This window comes from Lytechinus pictus, chromosome 15 (genome assembly GCF_037042905.1).
Source record: "Lytechinus pictus isolate F3 Inbred chromosome 15, Lp3.0, whole genome shotgun sequence".
In the NCBI taxonomy this organism is placed as follows: Eukaryota; Metazoa; Echinodermata; class Echinoidea; order Temnopleuroida; family Toxopneustidae; genus Lytechinus; species Lytechinus pictus.
This window is the reverse complement of record NC_087259.1, coordinates 13,867,707-13,886,713: the sequence shown is the minus strand read 5'-3', so window position 1 is coordinate 13,886,713 and position 19,007 is coordinate 13,867,707. Positions and strand designations below refer to the sequence as shown.

At 35.8% G+C, this 19,007-nt stretch overlaps 1 protein-coding gene across 1 annotated transcript; it reads right to left on the bottom strand.

Annotated features, from left to right (window-relative positions):
- Positions 1–886: 886 nt before the first annotated feature.
- LOC129277787 (suppressor of SWI4 1 homolog) lies at positions 887–15,354 on the bottom strand. The gene is made up of 13 exons (XM_064110414.1): positions 15,256–15,354; positions 13,686–13,853; positions 12,687–12,788; positions 12,160–12,210; positions 9,873–10,043; positions 9,304–9,380; positions 8,282–8,389; positions 6,902–7,025; positions 6,428–6,506; positions 5,323–5,377; positions 4,467–4,541; positions 3,402–3,553; positions 887–2,719 (listed from the first exon to the last, which is right to left on the bottom strand). Exons 1-13 carry the CDS (start codon positions 15,268–15,270, stop codon positions 2,394–2,396), a joined length of 1,503 nt encoding a protein of 500 aa, XP_063966484.1. The 5' UTR covers positions 15,271–15,354; the 3' UTR covers positions 887–2,393.
- Between the last annotated feature and the right edge of the window lie 3,653 nt (positions 15,355–19,007).

Below are 19,007 nucleotides of genomic sequence, written 5' to 3'. Positions count from 1 at the left end.
AAACCACTTGTGTTTGAAGCGTGTATGTTTTATGTATGCGATAATCAGCAGGCCGAGCCCCCACTGCATGACCATATTTTGCATCAAAATTCATGAATTTCATATGAAAAAGAATCAATTTTTAGGTGTCATCTAAACCAAATAATGAATGTTCTTTCCATTCATGCAATGGACAGAATGAATACTTCATTCGTGGAAGATGAAAAGAATGACCCATTCAACTCGGCAACGCCTCGTTGATTGGATCATTTTCATCTTTCACCTCATGAAGTATTCTGTCCATTGCACTCATGAACATTCATTATTTGTATACTATTCATTCAAATTGAGTTTGTGTTCAGGTGGACTTGACCTTTCATGTATGTCTATGCATTGTCTGTCCTAAAAGAAGTCTTACAGTGTCTTGGTCTAATTTCAATCGGTCTGATTTAGAAACTACACAATGTAGGAGGAGCCCTAACAGTCATTACACAAAAATGAGACCGCATACATTCGTAATTCTGAAGCTTTGTTTTTCCGAAGGTTCGAATATTCCGAAGGTTCGTTATTCCGAAGGTTCGTATTTCCGAAGGTTCGTTAGTCCGAAAACGAAATGAGGTTCGTAATTTAAATTCCGAAGGTTCGTTAGTCCGAAAACGAAGTGAGGTTCGTAATTCCGAAGGTTCGTTAATCCGAAAACGAAATGAGGTTCGTTAGTCCAAAAACGAAATGATTAACGAACCTGATTTCGTTTTCGGACTAACGAACCTTCGGAACAACGAACCTTATTCCGTTTTCGGATTAACGAACCTTCGGAACATCGAATCTTATTTCGTTTTCGGATTATCGAACCTTCGGAATAACGCCACAAATGTTCGGATTAACGAACCCTTTTACGTTTTCGGATTAACGAACGAGGTATAGGCAATTTACGTGTTTCGGAATTACGAACCTTCGGAATAAAGAACCTTCGGAATTACGAAGTGTAACCAAATGAGACAATGAAAGTCACAATGCAACAATACTAGGAGGCCAACATCAAGAGTTTCCGCTTAGCCTGATCGTCAATGTAAAATGAAACATACATTCTAGAAAATACTGTAGTCATTTTAACCACGTAAAAGTCAACTGTGCACCTTCAGGAATGTTTTGAAACCCGATAGGAAGATTTATAAGATTAGGCAAAGCTGAAAATAATTTTGATGTAAGACAAGCGTGATCCTTGGACTCGTGGACCCCCGGCCTCATGGGAAAATCTACGTATTGAAGTTTGTACTATGAGACGACACCAACAACTTGCTGGGTGGTGTAGAATCTTTGTATAATAGCTACTGTAGATACATAAATCCTTGAGATAAAGTGGTTATTTCATAGGCATATATTCTGAACTCCATATAGAGTACCGAAGTGATGACGTAACAAATTTTTTTTTTTGTATTTCAGAATTTTTTATACCATATTTTGGTAGAGCATGATGAAATACCTCTACAACCAAAATTTGGTGCGAATTGGTCTATGGGGGCCCGAGATATGACCTCATGATTACATAATTAGCTCCACTGAAATCAACGTATTATTGGTTTGGTTCCTTACTTTTAGAACCAGGCCAATAATACATTGCCTTCAATGGGGCTAATTATGTATTCATGAGGTCATATCTCAGGCCTCCATGGACCGATTCACATCTAATTTTGGAAGTGGGGCTTTTCCATCATGCTCTACCAAAATATGGCATAAAAAATGCTGAAATGCAAAAAGTGAAAATTGATGACGTCACACTTCGGTACTCTATTATCTTCGGCCATGGATCTAGGATATTTATCAATTACACTGTTCTGGATGCACACATTGTACTTTTATAAATCTCTTGGATGATGATGATGATGATCAAAGATAGATATCTGTAGAGGTTGTCGATTTCAAGTTCAGTGGGGGGTGCTGAGAATCGAGGCAATACTACCTAGCACCAGCCACAACACCACACCTGAAACGACACTGGGGTAGGGATTGACCTCACAAGGTGTTAAACTATCAATGATATACAAGGTATCATTTTTAATAAACCAGAAATTTGTGTAAAGGCTAGATTAGTAATCAAATTCGATACCAACATCAACTATTAACTTGAAATCACCAAATGTTTCTAGTGGCTAGATAATCATACCAATTGTTCTCCCACAAGAGTCTCATGAAAATCAACACTCTTGCCGAGTGTTTCATATTAAGAATATTTTCCAGTCATATTTCCGACAATTCATTACACGATAAATCAAGCAGGCATATCAGTTTGCACCTTTCATAAAGTTCCTACCCTCATATGGCCAGTCCAAATATCTGTGTATTAAATATCGAGGAAGACAAAATTATTTTGGCCTAAATCGTAGACCAATTTAGTGTTCATTTTCTCCATCCATTTAGCGCTTTGAAAATGACCTCTTCTGCCCTCTTCCTCCTCTAGATCTTGCAGCCCGAGTTCTTGCACTGAATTTGGGTTTGAAGGATCCGTTTCCTTTACTGGCTCCTGATTCACGATGACCTCCTCTTCCACCCCTGCTCCCTCCTCTGCCTCCTCCTCTTCTCCCTCCTCTCTCTCCCCTTCTTGCTCCTCCTCCTCGTCCTCCATCTCCTCGTTCCCTTGAATCTCCTCTACTCCGATCTTGGGATCCAAACTTCTGCCGCTTGTTGGTGCCCCTACCTCTGGTTCCCTGGGAAGATTTCGATCGCTTTCTTGGAAACATACCTACGGTATCATTTAAACAAAATATACTTGTTACATAGGTGAGATTTTTATTTCATCAGTACATAAAAATGGTAAGTTTGAAACGAAAGGTTGTGGAATGAATCCAAGCCATGGCGTAATTTCCTTCAGCAAGAAAATGATTTAGAATGTGCTGCACTCTACCCAGGTGAAGTAAATGGGTACCGAAGGAAGTAATTCCTCAAATAGCTGTGAGCACCAGTAGCCTAGCTTAGCCGGTGTAGTATCAGAGTTCCTTGAGCACTTAAGGTTGATACATGCCCTATACAAATACCCTAGATGATGATTTTGATAATATATTATATCATATTATTATTATCTTTTATTATTATTAATATCATTATCATTATTATTATAATTATTATCATTATTATTATCATTACCATTATTATTATTATCATTACCATTTTTCTTCTTCTTCTTCCTCCTCCTCATCTTCTTCTTATTCATCCTCCTCTTCTTCTTCTTCTTCTTATTATTATTATTACTACTACTACTACTTCTACTACTACTATTATTATTATTATTATAATTATTATAATTACTATTATCATTATTACTATTACTACTATCATTATTGATACTATTATCATTATCATTTACTATTATTATTATTATTAAACAGCACCCTCATTTTGAATCCGATATAGAACAGTTCACAAACCTGCATCTGGTTCTTCTCCTACTGCTTCTCTGTAATACTCCCTATCATCATCCTCCTCTTCCTTCTTTGCTCCATCCTCTTCTTCTCCTACATTCTTCCCATCCTTGGTCTCTTTCCCATACTTCCTCTTCATCCCTTCGATAGAGCGTGCCCTGTGGGATTGCAAGAGATATAGTTCACAGACCTCAAATTATGTGGGCCGATTGAATGAACACTAGAGGGCGTTTTATAAAACTATAAGTTACCAATGACTGGTGACCCTTTCTTGCGCTAGGTGATATATCCCTCTGTAATTGACATAGGACCTAAGAATATGTTCCAGTCGTGTGTAATTTTACGAAAAGCTATATGAGGCACCCACTGGGTTCAATGATTTCAAAATATACAAATGCAAGAAGCCAACTACAAGAGAAAGTCCAATGTACAATGTACAACATACATTTATTTTTGTTTATTGGGTCAATGAAATTATTGTGAGAACAAGCACGACTGTGGCAACCACCTACAGATGGTGGACTCATGTCAACCAAGTTCTAGGAATTCAAACATCATTATCAGAGATGCCAACCTGATCAAGAACATTTCAGTATTTCAAATGCTGAAAATCAGTATTTTGTAAGGAAATCAGTATTTTCACAGAAATACCATAGGACAACACATAAACTGAGATTTTAGAAATCATTTTAGAAAATTTGCATGAAACCACCACTATTCTTTCTCATTTTCAGTAATAATTACGGAAATGCAGTACTACTTGGCAGCTCTGCATTTAATATGTAAGCAAATGATTCAGAAACTTGGAAGAAATAAAGTAAAGATTAACTTCAGGTTCTGGCATAGAAACGACTCTGAGAAGGGTATGACCAGAGTATGTTGACGCAAAAATTGGAACATAATACACAACAAAAGAATGCAATAATTCATCAAATTTCTTTTAAAAATACCCCCAATAATCATGAAAAGAGCTTGATTTAGCATCATGCATCCATTAAAAAATGCATATTTTCAGCATTAAGTAGTTTTATGACCATTTTCTGATAAGGGTTCTGTTTTTATAATACTCACTTGTTTTCTTCATTCTCCTTCTTTTTCTTGGCTATGTTTGCCTCTTGTTGCTTTTTTCTCTTGATCTTTTCAATCCTAAAATAAGAAAGAACATCGGGAGAGGAAATGATTAATGGAAAGATGAAGCAATTTTACAAAATGAATGAATCATCATCTATTATCATAATTATTATCATAATCAACATAATCATAATCACCAAGATCAATGTTATTATCATCATCATGATCACCATCATCAATTATTACAAACAACATCATTCTCTCCTGGCTAACTCAATTCGCCAACTCAAGCCAGCCTCTTCTCGTCTCTCCAAGTACTCAAGTCTCTCAACTTTTCTGGTTCACAGTCCTCTTCATGACTACACTTATTTCAGAAAAGAATACTCTACTTTCCCACCTTCCACTTTCTTGGCTCTCTATTTCAATTCTACCTCTATCTGATTTTTTTATTCCTTCTAGGACTCACCACATGGTGTACCATAAACCACTCCTGTCATCGTCGTCATTATCACCACCATTATCACCATCATCATCATCATCATCATCATCATCACCATCATCACCATCAGCAGCAACAGCAGCATCATCACCATCATCATCACCATCATCATCACCATCATCACCATCATCATCACCATCATCATCATCATCATCACCATCATCACCACCACCATCATAATTATTACCATCACTACCATCATCATCACCATCATCATCATCATCATTATCATTACCATCACTACCATCATCATCACCATCATCATCAACACCATCATCATCATCATCATAATTATTACCATCACTACCACCATCATCGCCATCATCATCATCATAACATTAACATTCATTAACTTACTTCTTCCTGAATTTCACCTGCCTGGCTGCTGAAATTTCCTCCTTGGTTTTTGTTACTAGAAAATAAATCATAACAAGACTTAAAACATTAGGGAAACACGTGAAAATATAAAACAGAGTACGAGAATTGATCTACTATTTATATTCCAATTGTACCATTGTAGATACTTAAAGTAGAACTTATAACACACCATTGGTGAGGATTTGATTCTACATGGATATGGTTACATTTCTAATAAATTTTTATATCCTTAGAAATATCACTGAAGATGATAATGTACATAATTTACACTGGCTCCCTATTAGGCGACGGATAATTTTCAAGCTACTTCTTTTGGTTTGGTACACAAATCACTCAAAAACCAAGCCACAAATTATTTGTCTTATTTGTTTAGAAATTTATGTCCCAGTTAGAAGAACTAGATCCTCTCAAGTCCCACTTAAATTCACATGTCCAACTAAACGAAAACAGACCGGAGATAGAACCTTCACTGTTGCATCCTAAATGGAATGGAACAAACTCCCTCTCACATTAAGACAATCCCCAACAGTTGAGTCTTTTAAGAAGTCCCTATAAACTTGTTTGTGCTAGGCAATTGCCTTCATTTTATATGTATGGCATTCTGTATTTGTTTGGTTGTATGAATTTGAAATTGTAAGCGCTTTGGGGCATTTGGGAAAAGCGTGTTATAAATACTGGGTATTATTATTATATATCCCAGTGCTATCACAACGGCCTTCTGTGAGGAACATACTTTTAATGGCAACACCACTCTCCAGTGTGTCAGAAATTGCTGAACCAAATGACAGTCGGACCAAATTGGTAGATAAAACAAATTCCACCAAACCAAATGGCAAAGTCATTGTGAGAGGGAATAATATTGCGTACCAATCTGATGCTCAAAAGACTTTTTGCGTAGCAGTCTTTGAAGAATGTGGTGCACATGCTAGGTCTCCACAGCTAATTCCAATTAAAATATGGGTTTTAGATGTTTCTTATCATGCTCCATCGATGCATGCTATTTTAAATGCTATTTTTTTGTGATGGCATTGCTCGAGTATTCCTATACATGAAAAGATGTGAAATTGAAAATAAAATTACTCACTGGATTCGTGATAGAGTACCTCTCCTTCACATAGACCTTCCTCTATCTTAATGAGACCAAGTTGTAGTCGCGGACCAATCTGAGGAATCAAAATACCGTGCATGAATTCGATTCAGTTCACCAATAACTGATTTGTTGTTATGATATGAATTAAATCTATCCTGATAACTGATGTCATACCCAACAAAATATCAACTGCTATGCGAGATGATCAGTTACTGTAAGCTAACTAATGAATTGGTAGATACAGGAAATTGTGGTGCTATGGATGCAATTCTTTTAATCATATGCAAAGAAAAGACCTGATATGAACATCATCATCATCATCATCATCATCATCATCATCATCATCATCAGCAGCACCATCATCACCATCATTCTCATCATCATCATGATAATCATCACCTTTTTCATCACCATCATCATTGCCATTGTTACACACATATACTAGACTTGTTAGTAGCATTGTCTTACCTCTATCAACCTAATAGCACTTTTCTGATTGTCAAGGTTGCCTCGGCTGGCTAACCTCTGGGGTAGAGTCACCTCGTTGTGCTCTCCATCCATCTCAGCCTCGCTCTCTGACAAATTACCAGTGCTACACAAAGAAAGGGTGCTGATAATTAACACTCAATTATCATAACATAATACTATAGGGAAAAGGATAAGGGTTAGATTCAATTGCGCAATGAGCCACAAATTTTGAGGGGGCCTGATATGGCGTATCGCGCAAAATTTATAAAAAGTTGTGAGCAAGAAAACTTTTGACTTCTTTATTACAAAATTCCAATTTGGTGATAGATTTTGACATAATATTCAGAAAATAATATATTTCACCCTTTTCTCTTTCTCTTTTTTTTCTTGGTCGTTAAAAATTGGGGGGGGGGGGAGAGCCCCCCCCCCATCTGTATGCCACCGGTTAGGTTTGAGGCAAAGTATCGCAAGATGACTTCGAGATGTAGCAACTGTCACCTGAGAAAATGCAATCGACCCCCCTGAACATGGTATGGAGATGACTTTAGATACAGAAATAATTATTAGAACAAAACAGTAAAACTTCGAGCCAATTTCAAATAATTATTAGGGAGAAGTTCAAAAACTCCACAATCCATGAAGATGCAATTTATGGCAGGCTACAAATTCATTATTTATATTCTAGGCTTCAAAATCTGTGCTGATCTTCCTGCAAAATTTTACAATTGGGATTTTATACCGCATACCCCATAATTGAAAATAGTGAAAATAGGAACTTGCATTGTGGATATACACTAATAAGCATGTAGCCATTCAGATACAACACTTGTGGTACTCCACAATCATTATCCTGGCTTCAGCATAGCTGCAAGTAAGGCATTTTCAGTATTTCAGGAAAAACAAATCCTGCCATGTACCCATTTACCTCACTTGGGTAGAGTGTGGCAAATGCGATCAATATATTTCCTTACAGCAACTGCACAAAAATACATTTGTGGATCATATTTTGAATGAAAATTTATAATTGATATTTGATTTCTTTTTTATCCTAGACAAAGAGTGTGAGAGAATCAGACTGTCCTGAGCAGGATTTGAACCCAGGACCTTGGAGTGCATGACCGGTGCTTTACCACTGATTATCTTTTATCACATACAGGGCTGCAAACCTTAACTGTGAAAAATCCTTTTGTTTCTTTTCATCTTCTAACCGAAAACACTCATTTTTCTTTAAAATTTTGAAAAACATACCAAAAAAATCATCACTCTTACAAGTTTTAAAATCTAATTTTAGGGGAGAAATCCTATTTAGTGTTACTTTCCCCACTCATATCCTGCTAAATATTATAAAATCCTACTGATGTTCTTATGTCATATACTTACTTTAGGAAGAAGTCACTAACATCCTCGTACCGTCCTAGATTAGGAACTTTACTCTGGAGAAGCTTCTTGGTGCTACGGCTCATCCCCATAGGTACAGCTTTGATGGAACTGAAGAAGAAAAAAAATCTTATCAATTAAAAAAATCCCCAGATCTTACAATAGACTTCTGTGTTTTAATATTCAACTAATGTCACATTCCAAATTACTATGAGACATTCATATAGAAAAAAAGACGCTATATATATAATATATATGGTACTCAATTGTACAATTTAACATGAATGGTAATCTACGGCAAAGCATGAAAGCATGTACAAAGCGTTACAAGCAGTGAGGTGATTGCATCTCTGCGTGTTTATGGTGGATCAAGGATTGCATTTCATCTTTTATGACCAGAACAATCACTGCCTAACTGCATTAAATGGATGATTACAATAAACTCAGCCATACAAATTGAACTAGATTTATATCACTATTGGCTATCCATAGTTTCACTTCAGATTAAAACCAGTCTGACGCCAAATCAATTAGGTTAGTATCAATGACATACCATCGGTCCATATCGAGTCAGTTTTAGTTGGTGTGACAGTACACATCTCTGGGCCCTTTCTTACAACAAAATGATATTGATCTGATCAATTACAGCTATGGAAAGCCAGCAAACCCAAAATTTATAATGCATATTTCTGACATTTGTCTACTTATCATATTATCATCATTTTTATTATCATTATTATTATTACCACCATTTTTATTATCATAACTACCATCATCATCATCATAATAATACTAATATTAATAATGATAATAAAAAAATTCATAATAATAATAATATAAATAATAATAATAATCAAATTAATAATAATGATACTAGTAATGATGATGTTGATGATGATAATGACATTGATGGATTTCCAAAGTTGAGCTGGAATGGATCAATTGCAGCTCTTTGTAAGACGGGGCCAAGATGTGCCAGAGTTTAGAGTTTATAATAATAGCTTGCAAAGATCACTCATACTTACTAGTGTCTGAACTCTATCCGTTTGGTCTGAGAATTGTAGTTGAGCAGAACACACCGTCTAATGTCATTGAGATGAACCTACGGGAGGAAGAGAAATGATGTGTCTACTTACAATGATTTAATGCCAATGTGCCAATACACAGTAGTGTATGTCCCATGAAATGTATCTGACTAACATGGTGATATGTTATTTGCCACAGAAAACTGAGAAATTTAAGTGTGATTTTTTTTAATTAAGCCACATTTAAATCCCATAACCACCTCCCCCCCAGAAGAGTCAAGCAATACATTGATTCCTTAGCCAGAATAAAATCTTTTTATGTGACACATACCCACAGAACAGAACAATGATTTTCTTTATATAAAAAAGAAGAATCTAGACCACCAATGTGAGCCAAGAATACAACTTGGGCTTCATAACACCTCGCTGAGCAATCGTTTGTAGAACATTTTTTTTAACGATTGATTGCATTGAGTTCAATGTGCAACCCATCACGAATATCAACCACACTTTCCGTTGCTTATCTTGGTGAGATGAATCCCTGAGATGCATGAAAAGAAACTACTCACATTGTTGACATTGATGGATGGAAACATGTTCTGGAACATGGTCGTCATGAGCTTGAAGCGGAGTTCGTTGCCGTTGAAGTTGTTGAGGATTAGTAGAGGATGATGAAGGAACTGTGATGCGTACATACTGGGTCTCCGTAACGACGATACAACATCCTTAGCTAAGGTATACTGTAGGAGGAGTGAGAAAAGAAGAATTTTAAAAATATAAATTAATAATAATTTGGGCAAACAAGATGGTGTTTCCATAAAAAACAGTTTGATTTGATTTAATTTTATTTCTGCATTCACATTAGAGATGAGTATATAACATGATACATATACTAAGGTAATAAATATATGACAAATGAATAATACAATGGTTGTAATATAAGCAATGAAAATAAATATTTTAAAAATGTATTATTCATTGAACAAAATGATAATGTAGAGGAATGCAGGAGACTGCCATCGTGGCTTGATAATGATATAGGCCTCGTAAAAGTTATGCAAGACTTTAACAGGGCATAATTTTGCTAATCAAATTTGATTAGCATTTTTTTTATCATAAGAGGAAAGCTCTGAACTATGTCCTGTATAATACTATGTAAAATCTGATACATTAAAGACTTTTTGTGTAGCAGTCTTAAAAAAAAAAAGTGGAGCAAATTGCGATGTGATACCAGGGCCCCATCTTACAAAGATTTATGATTCAACCTCTAAACTGTATGGAAATCCATCAATGTCATAATTATTTACAGGAAATTTGCAAAATGTCCTTTGTAGGAGCACACTGAACTTTCAAGAAAACAATGAATGTATGATTGAATATACAGCAAATCTAGAAAATCTTTTGAAGAAACATGCATTTTAGATGTTGACGTTGTTGGCTTTCCATATTGCCCTTGATTTGATCAACTGCAACTCTTTGTCAGACGGGACCCAGGAGAATTATTCCCTGCTTTTATACATTACTGGAACATGTTCTTAGGTGCATATTCAGAAAAAGTGGGATTATTCAGCTCAAGAGAGGGTCACCAGTCGGGCACAAAGACATGAATAACTTACCAAACAGCCTTAGGAATCGGCCCTAGTTATTATACAAGATCTGGGCCGTATTCAAGTGAAAGTATTGATTTTGTAAGTATTTTACTTGGCTAAGCAAAATGATCAAACTTGTATTCAGATCACATCAAAGTATTTTACTTTATCAAGCCAAATTTAAGCAAAATACTTACTAACAACCACTGTGACATAAAGTATGAGCCAAATAACGCACAATGATTGTATTCATCTGTGCGCAGAATGTATTCTTGACTGCGTGTATCATATATGCAAACTGCACGTAAGCCAGACTTACGTCTGGTGGGCTGCTGACTTAGATTTAAGCAAAATACTTCGCCAAAAAATGCAATTGAATACCAAAGATGGATAAGTATTTTACTTAAGCAAAATTCTGAGTAAAATACTCAAAATTCTGAATTATTGTATTGAATTGAATACCGGCACTGATCAATACTATCGCTGATTATTGTCAAATCTGGCGTTTCATATTCCAAAAGCTTGGCCGGATCATTTATGCTGATAGTGCTTAGTTTGTGTGCATGAGCTGAAGGCATAGTAAATGCTTGGGTCTGGGACCCCATTGCACAATAAGTCACTATAATGGTAACTTTGCCATTCAATGATAACTATCATGGTAACAATGCTCAACAACCAATCAAAATCAAGGATTCCATGGGAGTTTTACCATTACATGGAAAAGTAATATCATAATGATAAACTTTTATGCAATGGAGTCCAATTGACCTGTGATAGTGATAAGGTGCGGTTATTGTGTGTTTGTTTGTAACAGGGACACTCCAGGCTGAAAACAATTACATCTAAATAAAATTCAAAGAGCAAATTGCTGAAAATTTTATCAATATTGGACAAGGAATCACAAAGTTATAACATTTGAGAGGTCTGCATTATTTTGGTGAACAAAATATTGCCATGTTTTGAAAATCAGTAACATCAATATTTGTTTACAAGATTTTGATAAAATTCTCAGGAATTTGCTTATTGAATTTTAGTTAGATATCATTGTTTTCAGCCAGAGTACCACTTTAAAAATGTGCCCAATAATAATAAGGCAAGTTAAATCCAAAATATTCATTGAGTGTTACTTTGATAAAACTCCTACAGCAAGCTGTGTGAAGCTAAATCAGCTGATTACCAGCTAAAAAGGGGTGATCAAATAATTAAAATGAATGTAGGGTAAAGTAGGCTGTTTGTAGAATCATATATTCCTACATTCATTTCTCACCTTGTGGACTTTGAAGGTCAATGTCGGCCCTCTGGGAAGCCTCATTATTCTCTGTAATGCAAATAAAAAGATAATTAGAGTCAATAAACATTTTGCAAATGAAATAACTTGTTTTGTGTATGTAATAAGCCAAGATAATATTGGTCTCCAAAAACCCAATTTGAAAAATACCTAATCAGAAATTGTATCTCTTTTTCCCTATCCTGTCAAAATTAAGATTTGTTCAACCAAAAATGAGATACAAGAGTTTCTTTTACACCTTTCCTGGACTGCACAGAAGTTTCATCTAGAATGCACCCAAACTTTAAATCTTAGTTGTTGTTTTTTCTTTGAAGCTCTCACTGAAATTCTTCTTAACTAAAATTTAGGTGGGTTGTTGCTGATCAATTTTGACGAGCTACATACCATTTTAAAGCTTAAAATCTGCTTTTTCAAACTCAATACAAATTTCAAAATTCATTTTGACATATTGTGAGTTTTGAGGTGGAGGGTGGACTTGGATATAGGGCTGGACATACAGTACTCACCATGTGAATCGCTGAATCTGTTTTTGTGTAGGACATAAAGTGAGAGACACCAAGAGGACCTGCTACTCCTACAAAGTCTTTGAGAGTGTTCTTCTTTCGAGCCTTTGAAAATAAACATGGTGGTAACAGGTGAACATATTCAATGTTCAAGATGATAAAACACATATAAGACTTAAAAGTCAATATTTTCTAAACTACTTCAAATGTTATGTAAATATTTCCAGGAAAAAATTCTTTCAATACAGTTTAAAGTGTTTTGCTGAATGAAAGATGGAAAAATCAAAATGCCTCCACAATCTATCATTTGTCTCAGTAATCAAAATAGTACATTATGGAAAGTGGATTTACAGAATAATCTGAAGAGTAAACAAGTAGGCCTAAGGTGCTGATAAAAAAGAATCAGTTTACTTAAACATCTGAGACAATAATCCTGCACGAACATACAAATAACTTTTTAAAAATAATAACTTACAATTACAAAATCAAGGATGATAACTAGAAATAATCAGATTTGAGGGAATCGATAATGGTCCAGACTTTGAGCACGCACACCATCTAGGCACTCAATGTGCTAGCCCAGCATGTTTGTATGTGTTACTTTTTTGTACAAGAAAATGTTTATGTGAGAGAATTATCTCCAGTAAAAAAAAAAATAAAACATGTGTACCATCAACTTCAATCCATGGCTCAAACACAGAGGGACCCAGTAATTTCCTCTTTTTCAAAAAGATATTCATTTTAAACACAAATAGGCTTACACTGTAGCACCAAATAAATTAATATGGTACCGTAACACAAAGCTCACCAAATAATAGCAGGGTTGATTTATATGATTAACTGCAAATGATATTTATGTGTAATAATGGTACAAATCAACTGCACTATTGATCGCCATGCTTTGTGTTTAAAAAAATGGGCCCATAACACGAACCAACGCCTTTGTTTAATAGGTAGTTTTCTGTGTAATTGACTTGTCCAAGACAGAGTGTCGAGACTTACCCGAAGACTTGATGCGGTAAAGGGCTCCATCACTTGTCTTGTATCAAGCATAAGCTGGAGTCCATTCTTCCCGACCCTACCTCGATTGAAGACAAACGTATGTGGAGCTTTCCCGTAATCATTCTCTGCTAAGTTTTGCTTCCTCTGGGCTGCCTTTTTAGATTTGCTCTGCAATTCAGGAGCAAAAAAAAAATGAAATAAATAAATAAAAACTAAAGCAAAGCCAAATAAGCATTGTATGAACAATGAAAATATTGTCAAAAACTGATGCAGCTAGAAATTGACATTTATTTGAATACATACATGTATTGTTCTTACTATTAAGTTGCTCTTTCAACAGCATATTGGTACATTGTATCATCGATCAAATAGGGCCATTTGTCTTTGGAGACGATATAAGTAGATGATGAAATACAAATATTATACTGATATATGTAAAACTCTAGTCATACAATTTCAAACTATTATGACACCATCTGGATCTGGAATGTATACACTGCTGGACCAATTGGTATAAATGCAGCGGGTGAGAGAGGGCGAAAGAACACCAATCCATTTATTGTTCAAAATAGAAACCAGAGAGTAGAAATATTCTGAAATATTCATTTTGCCCAATTGATTGTACAGCGCCAGATCGACGTTGCTCTATCCCTTAAATGTTGAACGCCAAACAGGGTAGCAGCAATTCCCATCTGTTTACATCTTTTGGTCTGACGCGGCAGGGGTTTGAACTCCGGACCTCCTGGTTGTGTGGATGCTCTACTGAGCCAAAACACTGGTTTTAATGAATGACGTAATATATCATATAGATCTAGTCTACAACTTCATCGTAATTTTGACATGGACTGAAGTTAGCAACCAAAATCATGCTAACAAACGGGTGAGCTGCCGTAGACAAATCTTTTGGTAGCTAACTTCAGTCCATGTCAAAATTACAATAATGAAGCCAAGCGAAGCATGATTGGCAATGTCTGACAGATAATTCAGAAGATAAACATCATCAAGATCATGAAGATCGCAGCCGAAATACAGCTGTTCCCGATCGTGATATTTGGGAAAGTTGTTTGTCTATTTGACTATTGACCTTGAAATGTGACTGAGAGACTTGCCATGACATTTGCAAAAAATTTCTCGTGGGGAAATTTGCTCCAAGTTGGCCGTTGCGAAACTGCATTTGCGTCGTTTTGTCCTCGAGTCCGGCTCTGAAGAAGTGCAGTGAAACACTTTTCTTTTTCATTTGCAATTGCATATCCATGTTAATTAGGGCATATGCATTCGTATAATATAGTCAATGGGCTTGGGCGTGACATGCAAATTTATTCTAAGAGACTAAGGGCTTTGAATCATTATTTCTTTTAATTAAACCCCTGCTCACAAACAAAACTTACTGTAAGAAGGCAACACACGCAGTTTACAATACACGGGACTATGTTGAAAAATAACTAGGCCTATATGCTAGACCACCATTTCATCATCTCAATTATAGCATAGACAAGCCAGAGAAATCAACAATAGTAATTTACTTAGATCTTGTCGGCAACTTAGTCTATACCTATCCATATCTCATTACCTTTTTACGGGCCATGATGATATTCGTCTTGATGCAAAACCATTCAGTCACTGCACACGTTTTTTCGGGCAATTCGGCCTGCGCCTTCAATGTATTTACCGATAGAGGGGGTGCTTGTCAAAGGCTTTCCTATTCACCGAGGAAACTAAATCATGACATGATGACTGTATTATGAAAACAAAATATCAATATTCACGTCTATGCCGTTTACATATAACAGTTACGTGAACATTACTATTTGGTTTAATGATTTATATTACAAATGATGTTATCACTGGCGTACAGATGGGGGCTTAGGGGTCCTAATTTACCACCAAGACACGGCCGCACCCCCCCCCCGCACCCCCCCCCCAAAAAAAAGGAAAGGAAAGTCAAATTAGTTCGGGATACTAAAGATGTGATATAATTTTCAGAAAATTACGTCAAAATAATATCAAAAATTTAGATTTTCACTTCAAATGGGTCAAAGTATTTGATCACTCGCTTCGCTCGCGTAATTGGGAATTTTGTCACAGACGCCATGCAGTGCATCCCAAATAGTTTGGTGAATTAGGCCACTGGCTTTATAGTGTCAAAAAGACAACAATTAGTTTAAATAATATCGAAAATAGCATTTTTAAAATCATATTTTATCAAGCAAAGATATGTCTTGTTGAAAACTAAAATAAATCGAGGATTTTGAACGACATAATATTGTTAACTAGGGAACACTTTTCCTCATTTTTAGCAAAATAAAGAAGGTTTTTGTGATTGCCATTAATTTTGTTCCCAATGAACAGAGACGTGTTTATGTTATCTTGTAACGATATGTTTTTGCTTATCCATATCAGTCATCTTTTGATCTAATATATTCATAATTCTAGGATGTTTTTCTTTACCCGAAATGTAGTATTTCGTACATTCCATTAGAGGACTTCATTTTATCACCAATATAGTCTCTTCAAAAAACGGAAATAAGTATACATTCATGCATATTTAGACAAAACAAAATAATTTGAAAAATTCTACATAGAAATAAAAAAGATTATAAGCTTGCTTGTATTCGAGGTCGACGTAATTTCATTCGGATGTCAAATAAGTGCTTTCTTAAATTGTTTTTTTGTAACTGATTTCGCTTTCTATTCCGGGTATTCAGTCGATCAAAATAATTTCTTTTTCAAATAATTTGTGTTTCAAAAAATCTGCGAGGTAGCCACGCATATAATGAATTCCAAACACAAATTGGAGTTTCCGTCAAAAAAAAAATTATCGAGCGTGATACGAGAACGAAAGCAATTATCAGGGCAAATTACGTGGTGAAAATATTTAGAAGCCAGACATCGATCTCTGGAGTCATGCGAGTGAACTTAAGCTCAGAGAGTACGAATGTACTAAGCTAAAAATGTTTATACCTCAAAGACGTCGATAATTATGTTCAAAGGTGCATTTTTCACATCTTTGTTCCACAGAGATCAGTGGTTTGTTCTTGGCCGTAGAGATAATTATGCCCCATGACGGTCCCGAAAATTACTTGATGGAACGCATAATGGTCGTCAGCGCGCGGATGATTATATATATATATATATATATATATATACATGTATATATATATATTTTGTTGTTGTTGTTGTTGGGGGGACACAACAATGAATGTCCCTTTGAAAAAACAAACAAAGATAATAATCCTATATATGCGCTGACGCCAATAGGAACGCACACAGAGTGTTGATGTATAGCTAAAAATGTGTACAACTCATAATGACGTCGATATATCAATGCATGTTAAAAAGTGCATTTTTTCTTGGCTGTGGACATAACTGTCCCGTCAAAAAATACTCGATGGAACGTCAAGAGAGTGTGGATGTATAGCTCAAAATGCCAAATGACGTCAATATGTTAAAAGTACATTTTTTTTTTGGGGGGGGGGGGTGCAGTGGATATAATTATGTTTCAAAACTTGTTCGATGGTAGGGAGAGGTTTCTTAAACGATATAAACAGTTACCATTTCATCTGACTATTTATCCAGTCCAAAAAGTTGGAATACAAGATCACGTAGGTTTATACAGGGGCGACTTGTGATTTTACACAAAAAGCGAAAATAACAAAAATAGAGGGGGAAAAGGAAAAGGAAAGAAGAGATAGAACAGAGAGAGAAAGAGAGACATTGGTCGTGCAAATCTTTACGACGCATATTATTACTTTTTTAATCAAATCACCTTTAAGGGGGTTAGTGATCTTGCCCCCCCCCCCCATCACAATATCCCGGCGCCCCACCTGAGTCAATCCATACCAACAGGGATTAATACGCACCCGAAAGGTTTTTTTTAATGAAATAATTGTATATAGTTTAGGTACATGATGGGATTTCAATGCAAAAAACGCGATAGAAATTAAACCCCTCAAAAAAAGTTTTGAAATCCGAGTTTGGCTATTAATTTCTCCCAACTTCCAATTTTACACAATGCATATTTGATATCATTCAAAAGATTATTTAATCCTCTTTAAAATGATACCATGCTTGTTATGATCATGCCATCAAAGAGCAGGATTCAAAAGTGTTGGATGAGGTCTGAATTGAAAAGCTGCAAAACGAGCAGAAATAGTCATGAAGGGTCATTAAAGAACACGATTCTTTTGTCTGTGTCAATAGAGATGAAAATCCATTCAAATCAAGCCCCTGCTTCTTCATTTTGGATGTTTTGTTGTGATCTATGTAGCACTGGCGTAAATCCCGGGGGGATGGGGGGGGGGGGATATATCCCCCCCACTTTTCGAGGAGGGGGGGATGGCCTGTACAAACATCCCCCCCACTTTTTACGAAAGAAATGAAAAAAAAATCACAAGAGATAATTGTTTTATTGGTGAAAATTCTTCCTGAAATACCGCTTAACAAATAAAACAATATTATTGAATCATAAAATGTAAATAAAGAGCCAGTTCACCATTTCCAAACGAAATACTTATGTCCTTATAATAACATTGAAGAGAAACTCCCGTTTCTTGCAATTCATCAATGTTGGGGTCTTTGGGAAGGAATTAAGATGGAATGTCAATTCTTTTTTAATGTAATCTCTAATAAAACCATTAAACCATCATGGGGTAAAAAAGATTATATTGGAGGGGTATTTGCCATATGGACAAACAGTGGCGTAACTACGGGGGGGGGGGCATGGGGGGCACGTGCCCCCCCCCCCCCCAATCGGCTGACCAAAAAAAAAACCGGGGAAAAGGAGAAAAGAGGGAGAAAGGAAGAGAAGCGTATAGTGGGAAAGAAGAAAATATTATTCATTATAATGTTATATTATAATTATGTTATGTTACATTACATAAGAAACATTTTTATCATAACTTCATGAAACATAATTTGCCCAGGGCCTACGTATTCATTGTTCCTGGTGCTTGCATTGTCTGTTAACGAGATATATAATCCTGTTGTACCGAAACATCCCGTTTTCAAGTCAATATAAACCAAATATATTTCCTAGCACTTGAGTTATCATTGTTTGATGTAGTGACATATGCTTCTTTTTCATGACTCAAAAAGTGATTGCCCCATGTTAAGGTCTTCGTATATATGAAACATTTCCTGTCCGTGATTACGTTCGCGTTAGTGGATTGGTCTGCTCTTCATGAATTCCTAAAATCAGTCCTTAAAATGTCCCTTCTTCTGATCTGAATATCAAAAATTTTCAGCTCGCGCTTCGCGCTCGCATCATTGGATATTGAAATACGTATGGTCCTAATTAATTCCTACAAAGAAACCCTAGAATGC